General features: G+C 38.5%; 1 protein-coding gene across 3 annotated transcripts in view; it reads right to left on the bottom strand.

Moving 5' to 3' along the window:
- Positions 1 to 16,035, bottom strand: part of GPATCH2 (G-patch domain containing 2) — a 94,379-nt gene that overhangs the window by 66,177 nt on the left and 12,167 nt on the right. For 2 of the 3 annotated variants that reach the window (XM_059677525.1, XM_059677526.1), the window contains 2 exons: positions 13,987 to 14,169; positions 13,528 to 13,607 (listed from right to left, as the gene is read on the bottom strand). In XM_059677525.1, the coding sequence (XP_059533508.1) occupies positions 13,528 to 13,607; positions 13,987 to 14,169 (263 nt within the window). Of the gene's footprint in view, positions 1 to 11,162; positions 13,398 to 13,527; positions 13,608 to 13,986; positions 14,170 to 16,035 lie in introns of those variants that run through there. The other variant, XM_059677527.1, reaches the window with a different exon arrangement.

Genomic DNA, 16,035 nt, shown 5'->3' with positions numbered 1-16,035 from the left:
ATTTCCTCCACAGCTTGATTAGTTCATTAAATCCTGGTTAAAGTTTCTAGCACCATTTTTTGCCATTTTCTTCTTGTATCCAAGTTTCATCCATTTACACAATGATTGTGTTTCACTGATTGAAAAACACTGTCACCTTCCTCTTATCACACAATTCACATATTTTGATATTAAGTATATTCATCAGAGCTTTTGTCTTTTAAAGTCAACTTTAGATAATAAATAATTGACACGAGTATATATATGCCAGCCTAAAATATCTACGTGAAATTACAATCTACTGAGACAATCAATGAACTTGGATTGGCTTCACCTGGGGCTACTAATTTCTGTATTCTGCGTGTGTGAATGTAGAATGAGTGACCCTCTCCTGCATCCTATGTACATGATAACTGATATTCTGGGTTAGTCAAAATGTACTAAGTTTTCACTTATAATAGCAAAAAGTGCTTTTTTTATATGCACACTTGGAAATTATGGTGAATTATGCCTAAAGCTTTTAAACCCTCATGAAATTTTGTATTTCCAATAAACTGAGTTAACTTAGCTTCACAGACTGATTTTTTAAAAGATATATATATGTATGTATGTATATATATATATATATATTTTTTTTTCTACTTAAAATTTACCAAAAAAAAAGGTTTATAAAGGAACATGACTTAGTTTTGTGATTCAAATAAAATTCAAACAATACTATATTTTATAATATAAGAAAACTAAAAATACATTGTTTTGAAAAACAGCAAAAGATGCCAAGAATGTAATAAGTAGTGACAAGGTTTCCAATGGCAATTTATTCAAGAGAAAAAAAATCACTAAGAGGTATGAAAATGTGTTACTGAAATTGTAGTGCTATTTTCAAAGTAAAATTCTAATCAGCAATAGAAAAGCAGAGAGATGCCCAAACACAGACAAGAAAATAGCTCTAGCAAATCTAATAAATTTAACTCACCCTGCCAGATCTTTTCAACTTATTGAAAAATTCACTTGACTTAATATTGACACAGAGACGTGTAAATCAATACAATCAGAATGAAAGATATATTTTAATTTAAAAATGTTCAGACTGCAGCTGTAAAATCTATGCACCTAGCACATAGAAATCATCAAGGGTTTGAATGTTGAGACATAATATTGGGGCTAACCAACATTTAAAGGGGAATGCCAAATACTAAATTTTCATCAATTTTTTTTTTAATTTTTTCATGGTACTTGTAAGGCCATCTTTACAAAATTTACTGAAGAATATTTCTCAGCACCACATAAGCTGAATTTCACTGAGAATCCATCAAAGCCTGCAACCAGGGCACCACCTACCTGCTGTTTATAAAAAGTCCTATTTTTATATACAACTAGCAAGCAAGTGTGATCTTCCCAAATGCAATGAGAAAAAGAAATGCAGGTACCCCTCATCTCAGCGCCTTTCCATGCAGTGGAGACGCTACCCGACATGGTAGTCACCAGCCAATGTGGTGTTAAATTAGGATGTATGCAAAGTATAAAAACCCACAGAAGACTTTAAGTACAAACAAAGTGTACAATATCTCAATCATTTTTGCTACAATAAGTTTACTATTACATACACATTTTTAAGGTATAAAACCAGAAGTAACCAAGTGTTTCATTTGGGCATCATAGGATCTTCAGATGTTTTGAATTTGAATGCCTGCAGCTAGGGAATGCCTTCTCTAATTTGCAGCTACATCCCCAACACCAAGATACCGCTCTCTCTCTCTCTCTCTCTCTCTCTCTCTCACACACACACACACACACACACACACACACGCATGCATACACATTACCAGCTTGGTCATGAGCTCTGAGTTCCTGAAGCAAATGAGAACTAACAGTTCCTTTACAGTTCTCAAGTCCTAGTACATACCTTCGTCCACCTCATCCTTCACTGTCCCTGCCTTAGGGATGAGGAAACGGAAGCTCAGTGAGGGACTCCTCCAAGGGGACACCGCTGGGAAGTCATGGCTTTGTGACCAGCTGCTCTGACTTCCGGTCGGAGCCTTTTGCTTGCACAACACTGGGAGAGGCTCAAGCAGGGTTCTGGGAGGAGTGGAGTGATGGGAGCGAGGCCTTTGGGCCTGGAGGTTTTCACATAAGGGATTAACTGAGATGCATTCTGATGAATGGACAAGGTTTCCACAGACTGACATGAAGTGTGATGTTTCCAAAGGTGAAAATCGTGGGGGCAACGGGGCAGAGGCTGGGAGTGCCAGGCACACTCAGGATGCACGGACCGGTGAGAGCCAGGCCACGAGGAAGGAAGTGGCAAGACCTGGAGCAGGAAGAACAGGTTGAATCTTCTCTGGTGAACCAAGCAAGGGCACCAATAGACAAAGTTAGAGGTCAAGAGGGTGAGGAGAATCACATTAGAATTGATGAGGGTGTGAAAGGAAGTAGAGAGAGGAAGACTGAACAATAGGTTTTGTTGATGGCTTAGAGCACTGAGGGTGGGGGGGGGGGGGGAGAGAGGGAAATGTAGATTACTAATTGATCTCCTTAAAAATATCCATTTGGATTGAAAAATAGTAAACTTGACCTGGCAACCCCTAAAACTAGTTAAAAACATTAACAAAGATTCAGTCTCTAGAATGAATTAATATTCGACTAGAAAGATTAGAGAGGCAGGGGGGACAGACAGACACACTGGACCAGGATCGGCCCTGATCCTGCCTCAGCCTCTCGGTATGTCAGTTACTCATCTTGTCAGAACCCACATTTCCTCCTTTGAAAGGTGGGTATGACAAGCCCGCTGTCCTTCCCAAACTGAACACTGCCAGGCCAAGGTGACAACTGTGATATACAGTTATTGTTACAATTCCTCCTAACAGCCTGGCCAGCGTGGCTCAGTGGTTAAGGATTGACCTATGAACCAGGAGGCCACAGTTGGATTCCTGGTCAGGGCACATGCCCAGCTTGTGGGCTCAGTCCCCAATGTGGGGTGTGCAGGAGGAAGCTGATCAATGATTCTCATCATTGATGTTTCTCTCTCTCTCTCCCTCTCCCTTCCTCTCTGAAATCAATAAAAATATATTTTTTAAAAAGGCCTCCTAACCGACAGGAATAGAGAAAAACCCTAAACACTTAAGTAATAAATTGACTGTATCACTAAGCAATGTTTACAAAACCACTAGAGGAATATTTCTAAAACGCTTTATCAGTATTTTTAAAAAAAGGCATAAGCATGTGGTTGATCATTTTTATTTATTTAAAAGAGCATGATTTGATTTACTTTCATAGTCAGTGTGATAGGAAAACCAAATTAGAAAGTACACGTTAAGTCAGAGATTGTTTTTAACGTTTTTACAGCTAGCTAAATTTATTAAAGCCTATAATTTGTTAATATAGAAATTAATTTGCTAAGTACAAATGAGTAATATACTTTATATTCAAGAATCCATAGATCAAAAAAATTATTAAGTTCAGTTTCATAAAAAGAAACACTATTTTTAGATGAACAAGTAAGACCCGTAATTCATGTCTGATCTTTGCCTTAGAAAACATCTGTTTTCTTCACTGAGCAGCTAGCCCTATTAATGAATTCCATATTGGCTATTCTAGCTATATAAATTGCCCCTTTTAACTGCTAAATTAATCATATGGCATTATATAGTAGCAGCAACACAAATTTGCCCATGAGTTACAGATTTGATTCAAATTAAGGCCACCTTCATTTCTAACAGTATCCATTCTGAAAATCAATCTTAGAATTTCAGTTGCTATAATATAAAAAGTGTAGACTTAAAACCAAGTCTTAACACGTGTTGACTGCAAACGCATTTTTATTAAATTTGTCGGAAAGTAAACTGATTCTCACGTTCATTTCCTAAAGGCACAGTAGAGGTGGAGATGGGGGAAAAAATACCAATCTGACTTCACTGTGGAATAAGTAAAGAAAGGTATAAAATGAAAATGACAAGAGTCAGTGCTCATCATACAGTACTTGAAAAAATGTCTTTTAATTCTAATGATCATAATTAAGAACCAAGACAGAGAAATGCTCACGTGTGATTCATTTAACTAAAAAATAATAACTGCATTCCATATCATAGTGTGTGGTAAAAAGCCCATCTGGTTTCACACTTAGGATACATTTGAAAAGAACAGCCTGCAAAGGTACAGAGAGAGGTTTAAAAATTAATAGTGGAGCTGGAGATTAATAAGGGAGAGACCTGTGTGGAAGACAGAATGGATGGAATATTTGTGTTTCCTTTGAATGTCACTATCAACAGAAAATAAAAGCGGGCTCCCAATAGGATCGATAGCGGATCCTAATTCAAATGAGTACTTACCTTGTAACAAGCACATGAAATGATGGCGCTACCCATGTATCTCTGGCAATAATCACCTAACAGCCTCTAAGTACTTGTTTTATGAATCCGGCCCTTTCTCAAGAAGGGACGCCGAAAAGTCTTTTAAGCTCCTTCTGGAAAGAACTGACTGCATTGCACTTAAGTTCAAGGGTATTAAAATGTACAGAGGAGAGTGAAAAAGGTGCTCGGTTATAGATTTCAACTTCTTAACTAGAAGACTGACTCAAAATAGATTTTCTAATTTACAATGAATCAAGAGAGAAAACATTCGACCATAGCGAAAGTGGCGCAAATGTATCAAAAACCAAATGAATAAACATTTGAGGAGATTTATTATTAGGAATTGCAATAAATTTCGGAAAGATGAATTGATTTTAGTTAAAAGGTATAACTGACAATTTATTGGGCGGGAAGATGCATTATTTTCCAATTGTTATCCATCTCCAGTAAAACTGATTTGTGTCCTATTGTATTTTATGGAAAAGGAGAGAGCAACTTTCAGGGATTTAGATTAAATGTAGTAATCATAACCAGGCACTGTGAACTATATATCTACTATTAAAGAAGATTTTTGACATTTAATTCTGTAGCAATATTTTGGCTCTGTACCACTCTTCTTAAATCCAATTCCTGCTCCACTTGGCAGACTTCTCCCTTTTAATTTTATGAGGCTTAAAGTAGCGTTTAACCACCCATGCGGTAAATAATGCCGGATTAGAAATATTTAGTGTTTTGTTTCCCTTTCAAGAGTGGTAATCCATCAAATCCAAAAATGTTCTCTAAAATTTTCCTATATTTTTGGCAACCTCTAATATATGATATCATAAAAACTATAAAATTAAATAAAATGCATTACATTGCCAGAATAGATGGGCTTTTCTAAAGAATGGCATTAACCTGAAAGGGCAGGTAAAAATTACTTTGAATCGGAAATGTAACAGTCCTTATTGAGAAACAGACCCAAAGAAATAAATAAATAAAAAATACGGATTATAACATGATACTTGATTAGACTCTTTTAATTTTATTCCTTCCGGTAACAGATCTTAGTAAGTGTGCAAATAAATTTCTAAGCAGTTTAACCATTTAATATCCACTGAAATCACATACTATTGCAAGGCAAAAAATTAGTTATGCAGGAAAACAAGTATTGAACATCTGAATATACTAGGTACTTGGTTAAGTGCTCCATGAATGTAAAAATAAAGTTTAAGTTTAGTACCTCATGTATGCACACTTGCTCCCAACAAACAAATTTAACTCGTAATTTTTTCATAAAGGGAGGCACCAAATATAATGAACTGATTAACCTACTGAAGTTAATATTTCTAACTATAATTCCGATTAATTGTAAAACATTTTGCTATTTACACGTGAGCTTAGGATAACTGTAATTAAAAAGTCTATTGTTATTAAATCAAAATAACTACCAGAAAACGGACTTCAAACAAAATCAAATTCCAATTCTTTTTTAATTTTAATGTACATGAAATGTTAATTAATTAGTTATTAATGAATCCCAATTATTACAATAATGACATTATAACTGCATTCAGTAGTCTGAGATATAGCAAGGTAATAAAGTAACCTGTCAAATGAATAATTACCTATATTTAATCTATAGATAAAACCAATGGCCGAGAAATGAGTAAAGTCTGTAATTCACTCAAGACACATGGATGCCATACATTAATGGTTAGAACATCTAATTTCTTCACACATATGCGTATCTTCATCCTCACTTTTAATCAAGTTTATGATTACAACTGTTGTGAAAATTAGTGTAGGTCCTCATACCGTCTAAATGCAATGATTACCTACCAGAAATAAGACGTACAATCTAAAATGATGTGTGTGTGTATGTGCGTGCGCGCGCACACGCGTGTAAAGGCCCCTTTTCAATCAAGTGCCTGCTTTGCCCTTCACAGTGCTGCACTGGGAGCTGAGAACGATATGGGGAGACTCAGGAAGAGCAAGCGCTCATCCTCTCAGCTAGACAGCCAGCCTCTTTAGGAAGCACTCCAATGGGAAGTCAAGACATTTTAATAGCAAACATCGGCCACAACTACACAATAAGGTGTTCATAGTATACTAGTAACATATAGGGGGCCCCCCAAAATGTATACACAAACTGTGAATAATTATAAGAACAGTGTTTATTAAAATATATTGCATTTTCTCCCAGCTGGCGTGGCTCAGTCGTTGTCGACCTATGAACCAGGAGGTCTCGGTTCGATTCCTGGTCAGGGCACATGCCTGGGTTGAGGTCTCAATCCCCAGTGTGGGGCATGCGGGAGGCAGCCGATCAATGATTCTCTCTCATCATTGATATTTCTATCTCTCCCCCTTTCCCTTCCTCTCTCAAATCAATAAAAATATATTTGAAGAAATACATTACATTTTCAAAATTGAGCTATCAGCAGTTAAAGTGTGTATACACGTTTTGGAGACACTCTGTATGTAACACATACAATAATTTTTTGAAGAAACAGGATGACTGAAATTTCGTTCAATCAAGGAATGAGTTCGATTAATTTGTATTTCCTAAAACAGTCAATTCCAAAGGCTGGGCATACACCAGTGTTTTTAAGAAGCTCTATGAGGAAGAAGAATTAGGAAAAAGTTATAATGCTAATGAATATTCAGCACATACCATGTGCTAGGAACCACGGGGTATGACATGTTCTTGGGGTTACTGTATAAACATGAGCAGAGGAATAACAGTATCAAATAGGAAGGTTACCCATGCATGAGTTCCAAAGAGGCAGGGCGGGTAGGTGTGATGTAATTTCAGGGGATGTGTGAGGAGTCAGGGAAGGTTTTGAAGAAAAGGTACAGAACTTGAACTGCTCCTGGAAGGAGAAGAATCGCACAGTAGGAAGAGGTTGTGAGCAAAGGCACAGGAGGAAGGACTACGGCTAAATACGGAACCGCTGCAGGAGGCGTAGTCAGCTCATGAGTAACTACTCCAGGGCAGCGATGGATGGAACTGGAAAGAAGGGGCTCATACGACAGATCGGGAAGGAAACAGGACTCAGTGCCGGAGGACAGAGAACACAGACAACTAACATGAGAAGTGAAGAGTGGAAATCCTCCTAGGATCAGTTCACAACTATTAGTCTCTTTTCTCGCTCCCTTTCCCAATTAATTTTTACTAACCACACGGAAAGGTACCGGGGAACAAAGACAGACTGTACTCAGTTTGTGTTCCCAGCTCTTCCCCCACCGAAGACATCATAACATCATTACCTGTGTGTGGTCCAACTGACCCGAGAAATCTATGGCTGAAAACACAGTTAAGCAGGACATCAATGTCGCAGTCACCTTCATCCACCCACAAGATGACGTAAAATACTCCTTTAAAATAATTTCTTCTAAGACATCAGAAGAGTCTATCAGAGATATATGTAAATGACACGGAATGAGATGAAATCTCAGTGGTACTATATCGTTTTTAAAGATTATTTGTAGATTACATATACCAAAATCTCTACAAATCTGAAAGACCTCAAAAACACCAAGTACACACTATTAACGATTACCACGATAATACTGCAACTTAGAGAGAAACACGCCTACAAGTTCAGCACTGTACTGACCTGGAGCACTATTATGGTGAATTGCCTATCACCAATTGTCTGATTTAAATGAGAAGTTCTAAGAACAAGATGCCATATATAATACTGTTATTTAACACAAGTCATCACTTCTTTGGTATATAAAGAAATCATCAAATTTCTACCTACTCCTTCATTAAGTGGTAGTCAATATTAGACAACTGAGACTTAACAAAAACTTCACAAGTTTTATTGGCTTCGAATGTGTATAAATACCTGTTGGCATGTATCTCTGGTTTGTCATGGACAAACAGACAACAGGCGCCTGGTTGGCATTCGCTACCTGTAGCGCACGGAACCCCTTCCATTTACTTGATTGTGAATTCTCCGTTGTTCAAACTGACCTTCAGCTGGAGGATTTGCGGGTGACTTCCATATAGAAAGCACTTGTTAAACACTATTTGGAAGTGTGCTACCCATCATTGATTTTGAACTTTTCTGATATTCGCTATCTGACAGAACTGAAGGCAAATTAGAAAGCTGAGTTTTATAGACCATCAGAAGAATTCCATCAGCAACATAAAAGGCAGAAAACCTGACTCGAGGCTCCGAAAAAAGTGAAATGTTTGCAGCATTTCCATTTCCTCAATTTTGATGGGAGAAAAAAGAAGGAAAGAAAAAGAATGGGGCCCCTAGTGATGTCACCACCCTTTTAAGACACAAAAGGGAAAAGGGATCTTCAGTATCCATCGGTGGAGTCAAACGGTGACCATGAGCAGTCTTAATAAAAACAGCATTTTAGAACATATTTCAGAGGTTTCTTAGGATGCAAAAATGTGTTTTTTTTAAAATATATTTTATTGGTTTTTTACAGAGAGGAAGGGAGAGGGATAGAGAGTTAGAAACATCGATGAGAGAGAAACATCGATCAGCTGCCTCCTGCACACTCCCTACTGGGGATGTACCCGCAACCAAGATACATGCCCTTGACCGGAATCGAACCTGGGACCCTTCAGTCCACAGACCAGTGCTCTATCCACTGAGCCAAACCGGTTAGGGCAGGATGCAAAATGTTTTTAAATGATAAGCATAATCTTTATTAGAGATATTTTTTTAAAAACCTCAAATGTTTGCAAATTCAATGTTTTTAAAGAGATTCATTTAAAAGTCCATAAATTATTTCCTAAAAAAGAAAAAAATCTTAAAACAAGCCATTTCTTTACTAATAACCTAAGAATTTGCATGCAAATACCAAAGTAAAAAAAAAAGAAAAGAAAACATGGCATTTCATGCATTTTAAAAAATGTAATAAAGTCCTGACCGGTGTGGCTCAGCTGGTTGAGCTTAGTCTCTTGCACGGAAAGGTCACTGGTTCGATACCCAGTCAGGGTGCATGCCCAGGTTGCAGGTGCGATCCCCGATCAGGGTGCTCACTGGAGGCGGCTGATTGGTGTTTCTCTCTCACATCCATGTTTCGTTTCTCTTTCTCTCTTCCTTTCCCTTCCTCTTTCTCTAAAAGTCTCTTTTTTTAAAACCATATTAAAATAAAAAGAAAATGAATTTTTAAAAAATGTAATAGAAAGACTGGTTGCCCTATACAAGAAGTAGCCACAAAAACAGGATGACTAATACAATATTATAATGTTAATTTCGGGACATACATTATGATTAAATGTAAGGGGGGAAACCAAAACAGTATACAGTGGGGCCTTGACTTACGAGTGTCCTGACTAACAAGTTTTTCAAGATCCGAGCCATCTCTCGGCCAATGTTTTGCTTTGAGTTGCGAGCTAAAATTCGGGTTACGAGTCAGCTTCAGATACCCCACTGCTAGTTGACGCAGCGAACGTCACAGTGAACGCCACATCAGCCCAGCATCACATGTCTCACTCGTTCACTTTTTGATTTGACATACAAGTAATTTGAGTTATGAGCTCCATCACGGAACGAATTAAACTCGTAAGTCAAGGCCCCACTGTATAAATATTTGGCAGCTGTCTTCTTGCTTTAGCTCTGATGTTATAAACAAGTGGCCTTTTTGTGGTTTATTTAGTGCCATGTTTTTCACACTTTTGTGCTTTTCTTTTTTATCCTCATCCAAGAATATTTTTTTCCATTGCTTTTCAGAGAGAGTACTAGTAGAAGGGACACAGGGAGTGAGAGAAACATGGATGTTAGACACATCGACTGGTTGCCTCCCACAGGAGCCCTGACTGGAGCGGGGTGCGAACCCAGGTAAGTGCCCTTGACGGACATCAAACCCCAGACCCCTCCATGCACAGTCCGATGCTCTAACCCAGTGGTTCTCAACCTTCCTAAGGCCGCGAACCTTTAATACAGTTCCTCATGTTGTGGTGACCCCAATTTCATTGTTACAAACTGAACATAATTAAAGCATAGTGATGAATCACAAAAACAATACATAATTATATATGTGTTTTTCGAGGGTCTTAGGCGACCCCTGTGAAAGGGTCGTTCGACCCCCAAAGGGGTCGCGACCCACAGGTTGAGAACCGCTGCTCTAACCACTTAGCTACTAGCCAGGGCACTGTTGTACTTCTTGTTGGTGACTCACTGTGCTACATGCCCCCGAGCACAGAGCTGTGTGCGGTCTAGGGTCCCTAGAATGTGGGGCTGTGACGTGCCTGATGGCGAAAATACGTGTGTTGGTGCACTTTGTTCAGGCCTGAGTTACAGGGTGTCGGCCGTGAGTTCCATGTTAATGAATCGACCATATAGATTACATAGGTGCTTTAAAACACAAGTGTACAGAAGACAGGATTATGTGTCCATGGACTGATGAAAATGTCGCGATCAGAGGCTCGCAGCAACCTAAGCCTGTTTCTCCCTTGGGAGCAAGTTCAGCATTCGCTAATTCAGTGTTTGCAAAAACTTTGCAGAACACAACTATGGTGAATAATAAAAATCCCAATCAAAATGTTTGCATTAATGTTTCAGTAAAAAACTCTTCCTTCTGTCATTTCCTTCAAATATCATCAATAGATTTGTGCAGCTTGAGACAGAAACCCTTTGCCTCCACTCTAACAGGTCACAGCCACGTGTGTTTCTCTTCGCACAGAAAAGTAATCTCTCTTGAAAGCAATCGGCTTTTCAATGTGAAAGTCTAAGGGGGCACTGTTTGTTTACACATGACTCTTTTGTGGGATTATGATTTTTGAAAACTGCATTGTTTAAAATAACATGGACAGTACGAGCAATGACAATAAAAACGCGGCATAGGAATTTTAACATAGCAGCACAAATTGGAACTCTTACCTTTCTTGCCCAAGTCAGATATTTTATTGAAAAAAAAAAGAGAGAGATTACAGTACTTAAAAATTCAAACACAAGGACAATTCAGGGTTGAGAGAATGAAAACCTGAAAAAGCCCATTGTCTTCAGTAAAATTCTGAATACAAAAAAGGGAGACCCGGGAAACAGTTTATGGCCGAATGCACTAGTTTCATGATAAACACACACACAGAGCACATCTCCATCAAGTGAAACTCAATCACCTTTTTACAATTTAGAGAGGAGAGGCGCTCTTACTATGGCTAAGCCATGTATCATCAATACCATGAAGCTAGCCTATCACTTGTAATAGCTTCTATAAAATACCACAGTGAGACTGCAATAAGCCTAGAAAATGGGCTACAAATCCCAGCGATGCTCGGGCAGGCAGTGAAGCAAAAATAAAAATAGGTAAAACTGAACCAAGAACTGGAGAGCATTCATCCCGATTCATGACTGGGAAGGCAGAGTTCACAGGCCAAGGTTTTAAAGTGACGTGTTCAGATCCAAAAGACAGTCACTATACAAAATAAAAGCATTTATGTAATTCTGGGCGGGGGGGATCGTAAATTCTCAGGGCACAGGACATAGCACAGAAAGCTTACTTACAATTACGAAACACAACATTGTCCCTCTAAAATAGTGGTTCTCAACCTTGGCTGCACATTACAGTCACCTGGGAATCTTCTTAAAATCCTGATTTCTGGGCCCCATCCTCCGGAAATTCTGTTTCTTTGTTATGGGGTGAGGCCACAACATTAGTAACAAAGAAAAAGAATTTCCGGAGGATGAGGCCCAAAAATCAGGATTTTAAAAGGATTCCCAGGTGATTCTAATGTGCAGCCAAGGTTGAGAACCACTGCCCTAAAACATCACATTAAATATGCGAAGGTAAAGAGACGCAAAGGTGCACTTGATCACTTGCGATCTCCCCAGTTTAGACAAATAATCTAAAAGATGCCACACGTTTCAGAGTGTAACAACTCTGGGTAAAGGAGATGCCAACTTTCAGTTTCTTTTCCATCATCATATTGAAGTTAGCCATTAAATGCTGAATTAACAATCCACACAGTAATATAAAAATACATGTATTAAATCACAGTTTTCATCAATTATTGGAATGTAACAAAAAATAGTCATCATTTTACTAATAACCGTGCAGAAAAACGCAATGTCCCGAACATTTTGTGTAATGTTCTAAATTCCACCATCGGCAGAGCTGTGACACTGCCCCTCTGCACGGTGACAGCGAGCTCATGCAAGTACTTCTGACACAGTGACACATGTGGTCTGTCATTCTAAGGGCATGCACGCAGCTCTCACTTTTGAGCGTGACAACATGATTCAGAGTCGTACAGCATTTGCTGAAATATCAGCTTTCACATGATTTCAATATGCTCTAAGCTGAAAGGATCATTGGGATTGCTTTCAAGTATTGGGCAAAGCGCATAGTTTAAAAGGTAATAGTAAATAATTCTAGCACACACTAGTTATCACAGCGGCTGGCTTAACACTAGGATGATGCTTGCAGTACAATGAATACCATAGTATAAAATACAATGCGTTTTCCATACAGAGCACATTATCCACGTAGGCAGCAAACTTAAACAAAATACAAACTCTGGCAAAAACAAGCAACCTCACCTACTACTCATCCTAGCCCTTGTTAAAATACCCTGAGTAAAAGGCAAATACTTTAAACAATGCTGGTTATAGAAGATTTCTCTAAAAACGAGCCTTAAATGTGAATGTGTCACCATTTTTTATTTACAACAGTCAGATAATGTAGAAACGAGCTCTTAACCGGTCACGATATAAACATTGAGGAATACTTATGTGACATCTGGACATTTTAAATTCTCTAGCTTTTGTCAGCAGTTTAGCAAAACAGATGATAGATACATAAATGGTTTCAATATTTTAAAAGTCATAAAAGAGAAAAATATATAAAATGTACAGTAGTTTCTACCCACCCCGGGCCCACCTAGGTCCCTAGAAAGCCGCCCAGCCAGGTTCGCTTCTGACTAAAGGAAGATCCCAGGCCTCCAGCAAACAGGCCCATCTTCCATCAGGGAGGCTCCCACTCACTGGAACTCCTCCAGGGGAGAGGACAGGAGCCAGGGTCCCTCGAGTGCCATTCCCCAGATGCTCAAAACGTAACTAACTTATGAGCATGAGCAGATTTGGTTTATAGGGGAATCTCACTGGTCCAGTTTGGAGCCTACAAGAAAATGGATTGTTTTTAAGTATAACATTGGGATACGAATAGGGGATGAGGATGTGGCTTTTTATTCCACAGAAATGGATACGTTTCCAAACATAACAAAACTCAGACAGAAAGGCATGCCTACCATTGAAGGTGGGGTCCCTCCAGACTTTTTAATATTCTTGGAAGGCATTCCACGGAGGCGACTGAGTCTAGCTTGGAAACCTGGAAAATCAAAGACCCAATTTAGGAGATCCTATGATCACGGGAGCATAGGACAAGATCCTGTCAATTACAGAAGTAAGAAAGTTGGAGGAGAGAAAACATCTCGAATGGTAGCAGGGAAAAGGCAAAACTCGTACTTAAAAGATCTGAATGAATGGCGGGTCGGGTTCCAGTGTGGTCAGCACACAACTACCGACTATTTACATTTCTTTCCCCTCGATCCCCTTTCTGTCATCCCAGTGTGGTCACGATGGGCCTTTCTAACATTCTGGAAGCATGAAAGTGTAGCTTGAGGTTCTTTCATGCCCATTTCAGCCTGTCCTCCCTCAACGACTATCCCTAGACTGATCAAGCCCATCGGATGCGACATGCTACTGACCTCTTCTCGCGGGATGCGACATGAGGGGGAAGGAACCCGTTAGGATACTTTCAAAGACGGGGTCTGGCAAGTGTCTGTCCAGCTCGCTGGGATCTTCCTTCTCCCACCAGGGAATGACCCCCGTGATGCCACACGCTCCGCCCGAGTCCTTTTCGTAAAACCAGTCACTCTGCTCGTCGTCCCCTGTGCAAACACGAGAAATGCCCCCAGGACTCAGCTGTGTCATCCCAACAAGCACAGGGGTCAGGTTAATGTTTCAAAAGCACAAGACATCAATTAAATGTGAATTTCAGATAAATGGTTACTTTTTTAAAATATGTGGGGGTTTTTTTTATTGATTTCAGAGCGTTAGTGAGAGGGAGAGAGAGAGAAACATCAATGATGAGAGAGAATCATTGATGGGCTGCCTCCTGTACCTCCGCTACTGGGATCGATCCTGCAACCTGGACATGTGCCCTGCCTGGGAATTCAACCCTGAACCCTGACCTCCTGGTTCACAGGTCGACACTCAACCACTGAGCCATGCCGGCCAGACAACAATTACTTTTTAATATAAATACAGGGTGTGGCAAAAGTAGTGTTATAGTTGTGAGTACACAAAAACAGTTTATTCTTGTATTATTATTTATTAGTGTATTATTGTCCACATAAACTGTAAACCTACTTTTGCCCACCCTGAATATAGTACTTCTACAGAATTTTTAGTCAAAATACTGCATGGGACATACTTATTTAAAAAAATAATTTGTTATTTATCTAAAATTCAAATTTAACCGGAGATCCTGTATTTCAACTGGCAAGCATATAAATAGTCCATAAAAAAACTTTTCATTCTACCCACAGCCCTACTTAAAAAATGTCTTTAACACTATAACAAGAATTTCCATTAACAAAAAGATAAAATGTTATGTGTTAGAACCAATGTGAAAAGCTAATCGTTTGGCAAAACTGTAGGGAAATCCAAGGCAGTGACTACCCTCCCCACGTTAGGGAAAAACAAGCCTTAATCGCCTGCTGGGAATGAAAAGATGTAAGACTACAGAGTTTGTTCTCTGCAGCAGATAATGGTATATATTAGCTTAATTTCATGATTTCTATGGAGTGTAAAAGGGGGAAACAGTCATGAACAGATGTGACTAAGTGAAATTAATCTAATTAAGTTCATTAAGAAATGGTTGTGAAAAAGTTGATTTTAAATGAAAAGTGACAATGCCCCAGAGTTTACAATAAAACTACAAATGACTACAGCGATGGATTTTTAAAACACAACACTATTCACAGTATATTCGAGAACATCCGGGAAGATATTGGTGGATCAATGTAAAATTCAATTTGAAATGTGCCAAAGGTGTGAATCAACAGTATTTTGTGTGTGTGTGTGTTTTAAGGACAATAGAGAGATGTATAAAAAGACAATAAATACTAGCATAGTATTCTAAGCCACTCAATATTTTTCAAAGATTGGTAGGCTTATCAAAATGTTACTTTAAAAAGTTTTTAATTTAATTTCATTACCAAAGTCAACATTTGAAATATAACTTTGGGGAGACATGTATTTTAATAATAATTTAGGTATATCTTAGTCCCAAGGTCCTACCATATTTCAGCAGAATCTCAAGTTTAAAAAGTCTATGGTTTTTAAAACAGTTATATATCTATTTATCCAGGACTAATGGTTCATAAGTAAGCAAACCATGATTATGTAATAATAATTTAAAGCAATAAATTTCGTTGTTTTCCTTGGAACTTACTAATTTCCTCTAAAGACTCTCAGGAAATGAAACATTCATGATTAAGTATTTGCATGTACACCTGCTGATATTTTCCTTCCAGAACAGGTAGTTTCACAATAAGGCTATGCTAAAGTAGGAACATCTCCAGGAAGTTTCAAAAATAAAAACCATCTAAGTGGTGAAACATTACTGTTGAACAGGTTACAATATTGAGCTTATGAAAATTGTCTAATCACAGACTAGACAGGACGCCTAAATGTCACAGCTGAATAAAAATGACAGATGACTTGCACATCCAACTTCAGAAATGCTTAAA

This window comes from Myotis daubentonii, chromosome 20 (assembly GCF_963259705.1).
Source record: "Myotis daubentonii chromosome 20, mMyoDau2.1, whole genome shotgun sequence".
NCBI classification, from domain to species: domain Eukaryota; kingdom Metazoa; phylum Chordata; class Mammalia; order Chiroptera; family Vespertilionidae; genus Myotis; species Myotis daubentonii.
The sequence above is the reverse complement of the archived record's forward strand: the minus strand, read 5'-3'. Positions and strand labels throughout refer to the sequence as shown.